Raw genomic sequence first — 17,208 nt, 5'->3', positions numbered from 1 at the left:
TTGTTTATTTTATGTGTATTGGACTTATTTTATTTTCTGTGTTTTATATTCTTAAAAAGTAAACTCCAGATTTCAGTAGCTGGTTGTATTCTTACTCTCTTGATCACACAGAGGCAAGTACTCTTAATCAAACCCTTACCAATCGAGAAAGCCAGCACTTTAGGATAGGATGCCCTGTGATTGATACATGCCCCTCACATGAAGAGATTAGCCACTGAAAAGCTCTGCCCAGACATTTTCATGTTGAAGGCAAATCAAGTCTTCTAGGTGCTGTGATAAACTCGGCTGTTTAATTAACCTCATTTCTCTTGGACAGGAAATATACCACATGATTTCTTTCCAGGTCATTCACATAGACTGCAGAACTGGAAATAAGTTTGACAGATATCCAAACCAAGTTTCATTTAGTGACTGATGTCATCCTAGCAGATAGCACTGAAGGTGGCACGGGGATGTCACATCTTTCTGTTACCTGAGTTTCCTGTGATTGGCTAAATGTACTTTGTTTCCTGGTCCTTATGTACAGACAGCTGATGTCACTCACTTGACCCTTCGACTTCCTGGTCGACCCTCCATTCTCTTGGGTGAATGAGAAGTAGTAATTAAGATGTAATTGGTTGCAGCAAATAATCTCATTTAAGCAACTTAAGGAAGTCAGAAAGTTTTAGAGGCAGAGACAGCTTTATGTGTTTTGGCTTTGCCCACCTGATATATTCTGTTTCTCTGCTCTGTCTTCTTCAGTGTTAGTGTTTATGAAAGACTAGCTTTTTATTAAAAAAAAAAAAAAAAAAGCCTATCAGTCTAAATACCACCATCAGACACACATTGAACTCTGTCTCTGGGTCTCAGGGCCCCACAGCAGATCTTTTGCCAAAGCCCCACTTTGAGAACTACTTGTTATCAAGTAGATTTCATTATCCAACATTGTCAGCAGAATAATACTCTCTTATATTTTTCTTGTGGTCCTCTGTCATCTACTCAGATCTCCTATCCAGTACTTTCCCAGACCTGTTAGAGGAGTGCCAGGTGTGTGTTATTGGAATCAGTCATTACTGCAGGAAGATGGTATGGTGACCTAATTGGTTTAGAGGACACGTCCTGGAATGTTCACTTTCAGGTCCTCTGACCTATGTGGCTGCTGCAGAATGGGGAAGTGGGGAAGAGGAATTGAGGATGCTGCAATGTGTGTTTAGGCAGTAGTAGCCAGACAGACTGACAGCAGCAGCTTTACAGAGTACATTTCTAAGAAAGGACTTCTGAGATAAGACAGAATCTGAATTCAAGTATCATTTAAACATGTTAGCTGGTAGCAATGAAAATGAAAGGCTTTCTTTGTCTTTAATGCCCTGCCTGTCTTCCTTCCCTTCAGGAAATCAAATCGATGAAGAAAAGAATGAGTGAGCTGTGCATTGACTTCAACAAAAACCTCAATGAGGATGATACTTTCCTTGTATTTTCCAAGGCTGAACTGGGTAAAAATTTGTTGTTTTGCTGGATCGAAGTATATCACCTCACAGTTTCCAACCTAAAATAAATGAAAAGAATTCTTTTAAAAATTGTTTAGTATCAGTGCTGGAGCGATGCCAACAGTTAAGGGCACTGGCTGCTCTTGCTGAGTACCTAGGTTTCCAGGTTTGATTCCCAGCACCCACATGTGTGACCTTTCTTTCTGACTTACACTGATGTTCATTTAATGGCCTTCAAGCCTTGACTGCTTTTTCTGCATCTCCATACTGTAAACTAGTCTCTTATTCTGGGGTGGTTTTTTTTGTTTTGTTTTGTTTTCGGCTTAATTTTGCCTGCTCTCCATTAAAATACCATCTGCATAGGTGCCCTGAAACATTTTCCTGTTTCAAACAAATTGTCATCTCCTGAGCCACCTGTCCCATCACTGCCCCCTCCCATTCCAACACAGTCCTAGTAAGGTTATACAGTTGTCCTCTCACTTGTACTTCAGTTACCACATCAGGTTCCTCGAGCTGCTGAAAAATGCTGTGCCCACCCTAAGTAAGGCAGTAACAAGGGGGAAAATGATGTATGAGAAAATGCCTCTTTGCAGGTGCTCTTCCTGATGACTTCATTGACAGTTTAGAAAAAACAGATGATGACAAGTACAAAGTTACCTTAAAGTATCCCCACTACTTTCCTGTCATGAAGAAATGCTGTGTCCCTGAAACCCGAAGGAAGATGGAAATGGCTTTTCATACAAGATGCAGACAGGTACCATAAATGTTTTTATTTTGATCTTAACTGAAGATATTAAGGAAAGGGTGTGCTTTGTTTGCCAGTGTCGAAGTCAGCCAAGTGACTGGTAGTCCTGTTTGCATGTGGATTGCATTTACCAATTCCACATACCTTCAAGATTTTTAGCTTTTATTTCCTCGTCGTCAGTTTGCTGGGTGTGCCACAAGATAGACTGTTGTAGTAAAAATAGAATAGATTAAAAACAAAGAAGTTGCATTCCTTTTCTGCATTTGAAGGCCAATGCTGGTAAGGAATGTCTCCCTCCGTAACAAGTAACCACCAAGGTAGATTCTAGAAATTATTATTACTCAGCCTGTGGGGAAGAAGGGAGACAGTACAGACCACACATCTTTAAAATCCTGTCTCAGGAAACTTAAAGAGCAAAACAACAGCACCAGATTACAAATAGCATCCATCAACTCCAGTCCTATTCCATTTAAGATGTATAGTCGTATCTAGTTACAGGGGAAGCTGAGATATGTACTCTTTAGTTGTCAACTATTTGCTTTTACTGTTAAGGGGGGGAATTAAAAACTGATTATGAATCAACCAGCCAGCTCCACCATTGTCCTGGCTACCCAAGGAACCGTGAATGTCTTTTCTTTTAGGACCGTTTGTCGGCCTCCAGTCTTTAATGTCTTGGGCTCAAACACCACTGATTGCCATTCAGTCCTTCCCATTTAAGAGTTTCATGATGTAGTGGCCTCTGAAAGGAAACGCGAATAATTAGCCCTCTCACCCCCAGTCCACACCCAGTGCTAGAATAGGAACAGAATAATCACATGGGTGGACAGAAAGGAGGAAAAAAGCAAAGCCTAACTAGGTGTGGTAGTGTATGTCCTTAATAACAGTATATGGCTCCCTGTGAGTTTGAGGCCACCCTGGTATATATACCAAGCTCCAGGCCAGCCAAGATGAGATGAGAACTTGTCTCCGGAAAAGAAGAAGAAGAGGAAGAGGAGGAACATAGGAGATACATAGAATTTTTAAAAACTTATTTGGCAAGAAGTCCTTTACCAGTTGCATTCCCTGCCCCCACGTTTGCCTGTAGAGGGTTCTTTCTTGATTATTTTCCCCTATGGCTAGATGGCGTCCTAGTGGTTTGAATTGCAAGGGTTAGGAACTAAATAGCCATACTGTTTTGCCTGTCCTAGGTTTAGAGCATCTTAAAAAACTTAGCTTCTTATATGTTAACCTCTAGGCAGTTAAGATAACTGTATCCAAATATTGCATTTGTTCATAGTTCTTGCCAAGTCTTAGAAACTGATTGATTTCTATATTTGTTCCTCTGTCTAAAAGATGTTGCTTTGGGGCCTCTTGGAAAAGGTACGCTTTTGCAAGGAAAAAAGGAAGTAGGCAGTGTTCTCCAATTAATCTCTGTAGTGAGTAACTACCCATGATGTTAGGAATACAGCACAGCTGCTTTGACAGCAGTCTGAATCCACACGGAAGTTCTCCCTCATCTCCCAGCTTCTCATCTTCCTTCTTTGCATTTTGTGTCTTATAAACTAGACCCTTCTTTGAGCCCATCTCTCTCCTCTGAATCTTTCTAAAAGTAGTATAAAGTGACAAGCATTATTATTTTTCCCAAGCAATTCCTCTAAGACCTAATAACTCCATGGCATTTTTCCAAAGTTATGGCAAGCAGCAGCTACAGCAAACATTACTCATAGTATGGTGTATGTAGTACGCCCGCAGTGAGCCCACACCAAGCCTGTGTCACTAGAGCTGCTCTGCCACAGGATCTCCCTCTCTTCGCTTTCCACTTCTGTACTTTTTTAATTTTTGTTGGAGCAGCATTTTATTCCAGTCAGTCTCCATATTCCTTAGTACATCTTTACAAAACCAATCAAAAGCATAGTAAGTCAAACTGTAAAGTAGGTTTGAGGCTAGCCTAGGCTGTAAAATGAGCCGTGGTAGCCAGGCACAGTGGCACACACCTGTAGTCTCAGCACTCGGAAGACAGAGGCAGGTAGATCTCTATGAGTTTGACACCAGCCTGGTCTACAAAGCTAATCTAGGATAACCAAGGGCTACACAGAGAAACCCTATCTCAAAAAAAATTAAAAATTAAAAAAAAAATTTCTCAAAAATCAAAACAAGTCAGGTTTCACATCTGCAGGAAGCTGAGACAGGCTAGTCCCTATGAATTTGATAGTCTAGGCCCCAGAGTGAGGTCCTGACTTAGACCCCGCCCCCATACACACCAGAAAGAAAATACAGAGTTGGCAATGGCTCAGTGGCTAAAGACACTAGCCATGCAAGCCTGACAACCTATACCGAAAGACAGCTGAGGTGGCACATGTGTAATCCCAGCGGTCTCCCAGAGAGAGGGGAGGCTGAGGCAGGAGAATCACCTGGGACCTCATGGACCAGCTGCTGTACCATCCGGTATGCGGTAGAGCAGTCAAAACGAAAGAAACTGTGCTTCAGCCAAGGGGAAGGCAGAGGCAATCAGAAAACTGTCCTCCTACCTCCACATCCATTGTTCAGTATGCACATATTTCCTGCCATATATTGGCCGCACACAAGTAAAATATTTAAAAGTTTGTATATATAAGAAAAGAAATTGGTTCGTAAATAATTTGCTGACTTGATTGTTGAGATTAATATTTTTCTTTGATATTATTAGGATTACTTTTCCAGGGCTGAGGATATGGCTCAGTAGTTAAGAACAGAGGACCCAAATTTGGTTCCCAGCACCATAAGTAAAACCAGTAGCAGGCAATCTAATGACACATTTGGATCCTCAAGCACCAGACACACGCACAGTGCACATATATATGCAGGTAAAACACTCATACAAAGAATAATAAAATCAACTTTTAAAAATTAAAAACAAAAAGAATTACTTTTTCTTTTAAAATGTTTTTCTGAGTCTGAAGCTATCACTTGGGATAGTGAGTTCCAGGCCTGCCAGGGCTACATAGTAAGACCTTGTCCCAAAAGGAAGCAAAACAAATATCAGAGACAGAGAGAATTGTGTTCCTAAGTATTTTGGTACCAAATAGAAAATGTGTTAAGGAAAAGCCTATAAAAAAAGTATTTTAAATTAAAATACCATGGTATGTTCCTCTATTTCTGCTATATAAACAAAATATTACAGGCTGGGTAACTTACGAACAATGGAGATTTGTTTTTCATGATTTTGGAGGCAGGAAATTCAAGATACTGTGTGCTCATGTGGAAGAAGGAAAAACTTTTAATTACAGGGGAAGAGGACAAAAAGTACCTAAGCTGTTTTTTTCCAGCTCTCTTGTAAGCCACTAATCAAGCAGTGAGGATAGTGCTAAAAGGTCTCATCTCTTAAGACCACAGCAATACAAATTATTTTCCAACATACTTTAGGGAAATGTTCAGACATTAACATGTAGAATTAAGTATATTTACATTTTGTGGAACCATCACCAATACCTATTCACAGAATTTTTCATGCTCTAAATGAAACTGCATTCATTACAAACTAACTCCTCATTCACTGTTCTGCTTTCCATGTCTGTAAGCCTAATGGCTGCAGGAAGCAAACATGTGTCTTGTGGCTCACATTCACTTAGCATAATGTCATAAAGGCTTACCACATCGTAGCATGTCACAATGCCCTCCTCTTTAAGGATGAATTATATGTCGTCGTATGGAGGTACCACATTTTCTTGATCCAGTCTTCTGTCACTGTCCACGTCTGTTGTTTCCATGATTTTACTATTGAATAATGATGCGTTAAGCATAGATATCTATTGTGTGTCAGTTCTTTTGAATATTTTCCCAGAAGTAGAATTGGGATTAAATGGTAATTCTATAGGGTTTTTGTTGTTATTGTTGTTGTGGGGGTGTTTTGCTTTGGGGGTTTTGTTTTGTTGAGGTTGGCTCTCTTATATAGCCCTGGCTGGTCTTAAACTCATGATGTGACCAGTAATGACCCTGAATTTCCTGAGCCTCCTGCTTCCACCTCCCAAGTACTGAGATTACAGGCATGTGCGACCATGCCTCATTTATGAACTAGGGATCAAACCTCAGGCTTCATGAATGTTAGGCAAACACTTTTTTCCCAACCCATCCTTGTGTAACTGTTGAAAAATCACTGTATCAATTTGTAGAGCAGCTGAACCATTTTACATTCTCTTCATCAATACAAAAGTGTATCAGTTTTTCTACATCCTTATCAGCACATCATTTTCCATGTATGGATATAGAATAGCAGAACAAACTGGTGTGGAGTTAAAATGTTAAATTTATGCTTTGTATAATTTGCCACAAACACATCAGAAAATTGTAACTATGAGTATTTGAGTTATAATCCTGAGTTGTAACTTTGAGTGTTATATAACTGAAAATAAGTGAGAAATCTCAGTAGTTCATGAAGCATATTTTGCTCTGAGTTTACAGTACATCATAGTTTATGAAGAACTTACAGCTATCTCCAAAGAATAAAGTGTTATAAATTTTTTCAGGAATAACATACCACGTTTGCTAATTTTCTTAATGCTGAAATGGAAGCAATAGTTAAGATGGTCCAAAACCGCCTGGCAGTGGCACGGCCTCACTAATGCAATGACTGCTCTAGTGCTTTTCATGCTGCTGATGGTTTTCTTCTGGTTTTGTTGTTCCCGTTACTAGGAAAACAGCATAATTCTGCAACAGCTCCTCCCGCTGCGAGCACAAGTGGCCAGACTACTCGGCTATAACACTCATGCTGACTTTGTCCTTGAACTGAACACTGCGAAGAGCACAGGCCATGTGGCGGCCTTTCTAGGTCAGTCTTTATTTAGGGTTAGCTGTATTGTTTTTCTTTCCTTTGCTCTATATCATCTTACTGCATTATATCACCTTAACGTCAGCCTCAGTTGGCCGCCTAGGCTGCCTTCGAGAACATCCTGGTTTCAGAAGGGTATTGATAAGCTATTACCTTAGATAAATTCACAGTTCCTGAGGCTGCTGGGGTTCTCTATCGCATATGTTGTTGGGACATTGACTCCATCTACCATATGAGATATGGTAGATGAGCTAATAGAGTATTTAGCTCTTTGCCTTTGCTCATGGCCTCTTGAGTATTGGATACTATACTCTGACTACCGGTAGATTTGTATGAAATAAGCTGAAGATATGGTATAAAATGAAAACAGCATACATAAAAAACTGGTGCTCTACCTACCAAAGTCCACTTTTAATATAGAGTGTGTCAAAAGTGTTACCTAATTACTGTAGTCACATTAATTTTAAGCCTATTTTTATAATGCTTTTTTTTTTTTAAACTAGGGTTGCCTGGGCCTAGTGGCACACACCTTTATTCCCAGCGTGAAGACAGATCTCTGTGAGTTCAGGGCCATCCTGGGCTACATTGTGAGTTCCAGGCCTGCCATAGCTACATAGTGAGACCTTGTCTGAAGGAAAAAACAAGAACAACTAAGGTCTCTGGTATAGGGAGATAGCTCAGTAAATAAAGTGCCTACTATGCAAAAATGAGGACTAAAACCAAATCCCTACAGTGCATGTAAAAGCCAAGTAGGTAAGGACCACCTGGAGTCCCCACACTCAGGGGTAAGGCACCCTTAGGGCAACCAGGCCAGCTAGGCCAGACAACTTACAGGCAAGGTTTCAACTGAGAGACCTTGCTTCAATAAATAAGGTGGAGAGCGATTGAGAAAGATAAAAAACTGTTAACACGCATGTACAAGTGAGCTCACTTACATATAGGCTTCATAGACGTGTTCTGGGATTAAAGGCACATCCTACCTCACCTAGCACAACTCTTTGGAGGTTTGTTGTTGTTTTGGTTTGTTTGGTGTTTTTTTTTTATTTTTTTTCGAGACAGGATTTCTCTGTGTAGCCCTGGCTGTCCTGGACTTGCTTTGTACACCAGGCTGGCCTCAAACTCAGAGATCTGCCTGCCTCTGCCTCCCTGAATACTGGGCTTACTGTCGTGCGACACTGCACCCAGCTGCACAAATTCTTACATGATATTAAAATTACTTTTTCTCCTTCAACAGCATATCAAAAGTATTTTTAATAGCCTTTTATTAGTGAATCAACTTGGAACTGATTAATAATGGGTTGAAATTGGGCATGGTGGTACACACCTATAATCTAAATAGTCAGGAGGCTGAGACAGGAGGATGCCATGAATTTGTGGCCAACCTGAGTTATGTAGCAAGTACCAAGTCAGAGAGCCACAGTGTGAGACCCTGTCTTAATGAACCAATAAATGAAAGTTAAATAATAAAAATAGGATAAGAAACCAGCCTTTAGCCTAAAATTTACTTCACTATTTTTTCTCAATGGTCATGTCATAGTTTACATGCATATATGGTAGAATCACATATAACTTACAAACAGGTGTTCCATTAATGACGTCCTCTAATTGATTTGTGCATTTATGAGACATTTGGAATCGCTGCCTTGTATCAGTAGAAGGTGGTGTGCTAAATGGTAGAAGCACAGAGACAGTGAGGCAGTGTCCTTTCCCCGGGCTCTCCGCTGGGGAAAAGAGCAGAAGTGTGAACAGGTAAGGTCTGATATGGTGACTTCCTGTAGTGGTGACTGCCTCTGCTGAGAGGCCTGCCAGCAGCTACCCCACCAACTTAATCACGCTCTCTGGCTCGCTTGTGCTGCCTGTCTCCACACAGCCTCTACAGGCCTAATGATAGCTGTATTTCCCTTATCTTCTTTGAGGTTTTTTTTCTTTCTTCACAGCGTTCATTGGGCAGATGCCACCATCTCACACCTTTGGGCTGCCTCTAACCTATGTCCACTACAGATCCAAGCACATCTTTATCTTAACATAGCTAACGAGTTGTAAAAAGAAATTCGAAAGAGCTTACTCAATTAATCAACTTTTTTAAAAGCAAATAATCAGTTTTTGTTGTTGTTACTGTTTCTCTGTGTCGCCTTGGCTGTCCTGGACTTGCTTTGTAGACCAGGCTGCAACCCACCTGCCTCTGCCTCCCTGAGTGCTGAGATCAAAGGCATGCACCTCCACACCCAGCTAAATAATCAGAATTTGACAACAGTATTTAAATTGTGGTAACCATAGTTTTCTCTAGCTAAAATCAAGAGCTTCTGTCTCCAAATCTTCCTTCATCATGGCGCTGTGAAAGGCAGGCCAAACTCATGGTCAGTTGTACAAAGCAGTTTCCAGGCGATGTTGCCTGCAGGTCACAGGAGTTGTTTTAGAACCTTACTAAGAAATACACACGCACACGCACACACACACACATGATTAGTATTACCATTGCTTTGTTCTGAACCATAATGTTCCTGGGTCAGAGTTCTTGAGGTAAGCTTCACCATTGTTGCCATTGGAAGGAAATTATGGCTGGGTTTGGCATGAAAGACAAGGGGGCAAGAGTTACCAACTAAATCACTCTGGAGAAAAAGCCCTGCCCCGTTGAGCTCTTTTCCTTCTCTGTTGGTTCCTCTGACTGGTCATGTGGAAAACTGGCAGTACTTGTGAATATGCTTGCTCCTAAGGACGCCTCACTAACTTGGCCATTTCCCTCACAGATGATTTAAGCCAGAAATTAAAACCCTTGGGTAAGGAAGAGCGGGAGTTTATTTTGAGCTTGAAAAAGAAGGAATGTGAAGAGCGAGGTTTTGAATACGACGGGAAAATCAATGCGTGGGACCTACATTACTACATGACACAGACAGAGGAGCTCAAGTACTCAGTGGACCAGGAGTTCCTCAAGGAATACTTTCCCATTGAGGTGGTCACTGAAGGCTTGCTAAGCATCTACCAGGAATTGCTGGGACTTTCATTTGAGCAAGTGGCCGATGCTCATGTTTGGAATGAGAGCGTTTCACTTTACACCGTGAAGGATAAAGCTACTGAAGAAGTGCTGGGACAGTTCTACCTGGACCTCTATCCAAGGTACTGGATTGGCTGTTGAAAGCGACCTGACTCCACCCTCGCATATTCCCAGCATGTGATGAGAGGTACAGAGGTTAAGATTTAGGCTCTCCCTGAGTTGTGGTGGCACACGCCTTTAATTCCAGCACTCAGGAGGCAGAGGCAGGTAGATCTCTGTGAGTCCAAGGCCAGCCTGGTCTACAGAGAGAGTTCTAGAATAGCCAGAGCTATATAAAGAAAACTTGTCTGGAAAGAAAAAAAAAAAAAAAGACTTTCTGAAACCAGAATATCTGCCTTCATCCCTTACTAGCCAAGCTACCCAGTCTTGCTGTGTATTTTCTGTACTTGAAACATGAAAGATGGAAATGCTTGTAGCACTGGTTTTGTGGATTGTTGGCTGATATATTCATATCATTTAGAAGACTGCACAGCGCATAGCTGAGTTCTTTAAAAAAAACAAACAACCCAAATTTGTGTGTGTGTGGTGTATGTGTGTGTGATGCACAGACTGTGTGTATATTGTATGTGCATGTGTGTGTGCGTGTGCCAGGCCAGAGAGGACACCTGAACTAACGCCCAGCCCATATAGTAAGTTTTGAATAAGCATTAGCTAACATCACCGTCACCATAACTTTTTGCTTAACTTAAAATTGCTACCAGAGTGTTTATTTTCTAGATGAGCTGTCTGCCTGTCAGTGATGCTGTCTGTGAGTGTTCCCTCTGTCCTGTGAGAGCCAGTGCAGTGTAGAAGTAGCAGAATCTTTGTTGTTAATCTAATGAGGCCATATGCTCGACTGACATAACCTCCTTGAGGTGCTCGTTCTTAGCCCTTCACGGGGCTACTTGTGCACTAAGGACTGTGTCTGCACGTTTCCCAACCATTTGATCAAGGATAAAATCCCAAATACTATTGTTTAAAGTGTAGAACTACCAGCTCCACATTTCATCAGACACAGAAGATTCGGATCTTTTCCTCCTTAGGCAACTTTCTAAAACAAACTCAACCAACCTTTTGCAATTTCTAACCCATTTTACTAAATAGGCTAAAAAACATGGCACGCCTTCTTCAGCAAAGTGTAGGTGAGTGATCCAGTGGCCCTGGATGCTCGAGGAAGGGTGGGTCGTGATCCATTTGGTGGCACAGGTATTCTTTAGCACCTGGGCTAGCCCAAAGCTTTTTGGAATGTGCCAAGAGGGCCAGTGATGGCTCAGTGGGTAGAGGTGCCTGCCATCAAGGCTGACAACATGAGTTTGATTCCCAGGAGCCATAGTGAAAGGAGTTAACTGACTCCTTCTTGCAAGTTGCCCTCTGACCTATACGCACACACACACTCTAGTATGCACATACCCAAGCACATATATACACACATGCAGGCATACACAAGTGTCAGACACAGTTTTATGCAAGTACGTAAGAGGGTCAGCCTTTGGGCCAGCAAGATGCAATAGTGGTAAAAGTCCTTCCTCTCAGGCCTAACAACCTGAGTTTGATCCCCAAATCCCACAAGGTGGCAGGAGAGGACTGACTCCTGAGAGGTGTACTCTGGCCTTCACAAAGGAGCTATCCACATGTACACACACACACACACGCACACACACACACATGCATGCACACACACATGCACACAAACACACAAATAAAATTTAAAGCGGAAAATCTTTGAACATTACAGTGTCCTATGCCTGTCTCCAAATGCACTTCTGAGGGACAAAGTCCTCCCACACTGCTGGGTTTCCGCCAACATATTTGAAGATCTGGTCATTGCTACCAGAAATTTGGTGGAGAACACAGAGCAATTGTGAGGATAATGACCTAGTTCATTCTTGTTTTCTGTCATAGTCACTGTGTGTGGGTAAAACATACATGTGCTGTCTGACTCGGGAACAAGACTTGTATTTGTCTTTTTCAAGCACATTTTATTTTTATTCATCCAATGCTGAGAGTCTCAAACAGACAAAATCTTACGATTCTAACGTTAACTGCAAGGCAAGGACTCCCAGTCTCTGTTACTTCATAAATACAACATGAAAAGACAGTCTCAGAAGAAAGATAATTTTTAAAATAACTAAACTGAGTTTTTGTTTGTTTGTTTTGTTTGGGATTGTTGTTTTGAGACAGGACCTCTGTGTAGCCCTGGCTGTCCTTAAGTGTACTATATAGACCAGGCTAGCCTAAAACTCAGAGAGATGCTCCTGCTTCTGCCTGCTGAGTGCTGGGGTTAAAGGTGTGCGCCACCACACCTGGCCTCAGGTTTATTCTTAAAAAGGAAAAGACATGGGCTGGAGAGATACTCACCAGTTAGGAGAAATGGCTGTTCTCTTACAAAGGACCCAATTCCCTCCTATATGGTTGCTCTATAACTCCAGTCCCAGGGGTTCCAAAACCCTTTCTGCCCACACGGGCACTGCATATACCTGGTATAGAGGCATACCTGTAAGTAAACACTCATAAAATAAAAAGAAATAAAATATCCAAAAAAAAAAAAAACCAACAACATAGGACCTAGAGAGATGGCATAGGGGTTAGAATCATTTGATACTCTTCCAGACAACCAGAGTTCAGTTCCTACGCCCACCTCAGGCAGCTCACAACTACCTGTCATTCCAGGTCCTGACATGACGCCTTCTGGCTTCCACAGGCACCTGCACACGTGATATACACATGCCCATAAATAACAAAATAATTTTAAGATAAATTATAAGTACGAGCAAAAAAGATTAAAGCCTTTCTGAGAATTTAAAAATTAGCAGAAAGGCTTTAAGAGTAAAGTGATTAAATTAAGATTTTTAGCGGGAGCATTCACCTCGTCTGTGCAGCACATTGCCACTCATTTTACACACTCATCAAGTACACATAGTACAAACATATACTAAGATAACAGGGTAAGCATGCTCGTGTTCTTTTTACCTGTTGGTACATTTCCAATTCGCTCCATGAGAATTCCAAGAACACTGACAGACTCATCGACTGCCCACAGTGCTGGAGTTACAGCCATGGGCCATCACGCTCTGATGAGTCTGTCTTGCAGTTGCCAACTCTGCCAAAATTATCCAGCTGACCGTCCAGAGCATGCAAACCTTTCAGCATCTTTTTTTGTGTGTGTGTGTTCATATTTTTATTTTTTTCTTCATTTTGCATCCTTGTTGTAGCCCAGTCTCTCCTCCCCTCTCAATTTCACCCTCCTTTCCTCCCTTTACCTTTCAGCACCTTAATCTGGTTATTTACTTCAAATCTGCTCATGGCTCTAGAAACCCTATTGTATGTGAATATGGTCCCTTATTGCTTTGCATCTTTGTATTTCTCACAGGTTGATTGAAAGCCAAGCATTTGAATAGGACAGTGAAGGCTGCAGTTAATTTTACATCTAAAATTGGCCCCCCATTTACTTGTGCTAGGCATTTTATATGGGGTATTGGTTCATTTAGTAGTCAGGTAGGTTCCTGAGCTACCACTGCCTTGATTAACCTCTCTGTGGCTACAGCCTTCCCTTGTTCTAGATTGTGTCTAGATTTGATTTTCTACAGTTTTTTCTAATTCTCTTGCACTTTTCACTACATCTCTGTGCTCTTCTCTGGAGCAGGTCCTCATCCAAGCTCTCTAAAAGCAGCGGGCTGCCGTGGTCCATTACTAGCTGCTCACAAGCCTGGTTGGAGGTGGGAACTCTGTTGCTGTCATCCCACATCAGTCTCTCCTTTGTTGTTTCTTGTTTTTGTACATCTTCTTTTCCTGAGACAGAGTGTGGCCAAATACCCCAGACTGAACTCAAGCTCCTAGATACCTGGGATCACTAGTGTGTACTGGTGTGGTGACACCTGGCCAGCGTCACCCTTAACCAGAGTGCTGGAGTTACAGACTGTGAAACTGTGTCCTGTGTAACCTGTGTGTCCTGTGTCTTAGGGTTGGGTCCTGGTCCTGCCTCATGCATAGCTGTAGATTGATTTCATGGTGTGTTTCTGCCCCACAGAGGCTCTTTTCCTTCCGGGGGGGGGGGGTATTAAGGCCCTTGGCCTTTAGAGGACAAATGAGAAAGCATCTAGGTGCCGCTTCATACTCTTTCCAGCACTGACGCTGTCTTAGGAATGCCTGCCCATCCCGTTCTTTCTCTGTGTAATGTCTGATACTGCCGGTGAAGCTGCTTTTCCCTTGTATGCAAGCCCTGTGTTTGTCCAGCCCAGCACCGAACTTTAACAGTGGCCATAATTTCCTCTCACAGTGGTGTCCAGTATTTGCCCTAAGTTAAGGCAGCACTGTACTCCCTCTCCTGTCTCCTTGGAAGCCCCTGTGCTAGATGGTGGACTTATTGACTTCCCTTCTACAGCAATTCTCTGACGGCTTCAGAAAAGCTGAGATGTGTAGAATGTCCAGGATGTCACTGTTGGATTCAAGACAGGAGCAATTCCCTGTCTAACTTTTATGCATCTGAATAAGAACCTTTATTGTTGTTGTTGTTGTTGTTTTCCCTTTAAGGGCATCAGTGGGGACAAGGGGTAGGGGAAGACATGGGACCAAGAAAGTATCTTCTGGTGTCAAGCATGACTTCACATCTGGAAGAAGCCATTTTTTTGCTGAAGAAGGGTGTCCATTTCACAATTCTGTTTCTGTCTCCCAGGGAAGGAAAGTACAACCACGCAGCCTGCTTTGGTCTCCAGCCAGGCTGCCTTCTCCCTGACGGCAGCCGGATGATGTCTGTGGCCGCCCTGGTGGTCAACTTCTCACAGCCTGTAGCAGGCCGGCCCTCTCTACTGAGACACGATGAGGTTCGCACTTACTTCCATGAGTTCGGGCACGTCATGCATCAGATTTGTGCGCAGGTGAGCAGGGTGTTTTCACAGCAAACCCACCAGTTGCTTCCAGTTGTTGCTTTCATTTTGGCTGTTGGCAGGTTCCTCTCTTTGCCTCATTCTTTTTTCACAAGCTGAACATGTTGGAGAAGTGGTAAGCCTTCAGAGACATGCAATTTTCCTTGTCATATCCTCTCTCACACTGTATTTTCACATTGAGGTTAGCCCACTGATGAAAGAGCTTGTAAAATATCTGCTTGTGGAGAAACAACAGTGACTTCTAACTACCTCAAACCGTTATTCCTTTTCTACTACTGAGTAGCCTCAAGTTAAAATCACAAGTAATACAGCCATGTAGAGTTAGGTGTGGTTGCTAATTGCAACCCTGTGCTTGGGAAAGGGGCAGGAAGATCAGGAGTTCAAGACCAGCCTTAACAAGTTCAAGGCTACATGAGAGCCTAACACAAAAAAAATAAATGACTGTGTACAGGATTTTTCCAGGAAAGAGGTATGTGCAGTAGGTTGAAAGAGATTTCCTTAGGGCCCAAAATGAAAAGTGATTGTTGCATGGGTGTGATATGTGTGTGTTCATGTGTGTCGAGGCCAGAGGTCAGTATCTGCTGTTCTTCAGGAGCTGTCCACCTTGTTTTTGGAGACAAGATCTCTCACTGAGACTTGGGACTCACTAGTCAGGTGAGGCAGTCTGACTAGCAACCCCCAGTGATCCACTTGCAAGCGCACACCACCATGCTATCCTTTTAGAGGGAGTTCTGGGGTTTGACGAAAGTCCCCGTGCCGGTGTAGCCAGTGCTTCACAGCTGAGCTGTCTCGAAAAGGGGATTCTTTTCTCTCTCTCTCTCTCTCTCTCTCTCTCTCTCTCTCTCTTCTTTTTCTTGTTTTTGAAACAAAAATCTAATAAGGTATAGCTCAGTTGGCCTTGAACTCATGATCTTCCTGCCACAATCTCTGGTAATAGTGATGTATGGGTTTTATGTTTTGTTTTGTTTTAGGGCTGTTGGTTAAATCCAGGGCTTCACGATTATGCCAGGCAAGCCCTCTACCACCGCAATATATTCACAATCAAAAGACTATGTTTATCTTAGTCTGGCCCTGGTTCCACTGCATACAAAGCATAAAAGATATTTATTCTCAACTGAAGTTATCCATTTAACCATTTAACTAGGCCTAAACTACTTTTGGTTTATGTTACACACTTGTTACTATTTAACTATTATTTATATTATTAACTTCTAATCACTTAACCTAAAGTTTTAAATATACTGGTAGCAGACATTAAGAGATAGCTTTCTAAATTTGGAATCTCTGTGTATATCTATTGATAACCTTTTTTATCTGTACACACAATCACAAATCATACATACTCAACTATAATAGGTAAACTAAATTATTTAAAGATAGTTCTTTCAATATATTACTTGTTTATTCTGGTGCCTCCATTTGTTCCTTAAAAAAAAAAAAAAAACTGGTCATGCTGGCACACACCTGTGATCCCAGCACTGGGGGAGGCAGAGGCAGGAGGATTTCTGTGTCTTTGAGGCCAGCCTGGTCTACAAAGCGAGTCCAGAACAGCCAAGGCTATACAGAGAAAACCTGTCTCAAAAAAAATAATAATAATAATAATTAATTAATTAATTAATTAAAATAAAGGGAAGCAAGCAAACAAAAATGCCTATGGCTCCCTGTAGTGGTCATGCTTGTAATCCCAGCGTACAAGAGGCTGAGGCAAGATTGCCATGAGTTCAAAGTAGTTAATGCTTAACATGTTCATGATCTTGGGTTCAGTTCCCAGCATACATACATACACACATACACATACCACACACCACACACCACACATATACATACACACCCGGGGGTGGGGGAAAATAGTCTGTTACTTTACATAAACAGTGGGAAATACAACAGGAGTCTGTCCAGATATCTAAGTCCAAATGCTGCCTAAAAGGAGAAACCTTTTAAGATAATCTCACATTTCTTAGCTGTTTTAAAGTCTGTTCTCCCAGGACACTGGAGTCCCACAGTTGTTTTTCATTATTGAACTTCTATCATTATCCTTTCTGTGCTCTTAAACTCTCTTGAATTGTGATACTTCTATGATTAAATTAGAAAAGTAAAAATAACTTTTTAAACTTGAATTGTATGGATTAGATCAGCCAAGTTCTACGTGTATATCTGTATGCAGATAAACAAGGCTCTACCTTTGGAATGGTTGGCCTTTTATTTATTTATTCATTAATTTATTTTAATTTTTTATGTATATGGATGTTATACGTGTGTGTGTGTGTGTGTGTGTGTGTGTGTGTGTGTGTGTGTGTGTG

General features: G+C 41.7%; 1 protein-coding gene across 1 annotated transcript in view; it reads left to right on the top strand.

Annotated features, from left to right (window-relative positions):
- The window catches only part of Nln (neurolysin), an 87,644-nt gene that overhangs the window by 46,500 nt on the left and 23,936 nt on the right, over nucleotides 1-17,208 (top strand). The window contains exons 5-9 of the mRNA XM_055601951.1: nucleotides 1,370-1,472; nucleotides 2,060-2,220; nucleotides 6,859-6,994; nucleotides 9,742-10,108; nucleotides 14,698-14,899. Coding sequence (XP_055457926.1) covers nucleotides 1,370-1,472; nucleotides 2,060-2,220; nucleotides 6,859-6,994; nucleotides 9,742-10,108; nucleotides 14,698-14,899 — 969 coding nt within the window. The remainder of the gene's footprint in view (nucleotides 1-1,369; nucleotides 1,473-2,059; nucleotides 2,221-6,858; nucleotides 6,995-9,741; nucleotides 10,109-14,697; nucleotides 14,900-17,208) is intronic.

This window comes from Psammomys obesus, unplaced genomic scaffold, assembly GCF_907164565.1.
Source record: "Psammomys obesus unplaced genomic scaffold, mPsaObe1.curated_primary_1811, whole genome shotgun sequence".
NCBI lineage: Eukaryota > Metazoa > Chordata > Mammalia > Rodentia > Muridae > Psammomys > Psammomys obesus.
This window is presented reverse-complemented; position numbering and strand designations above follow the sequence as displayed.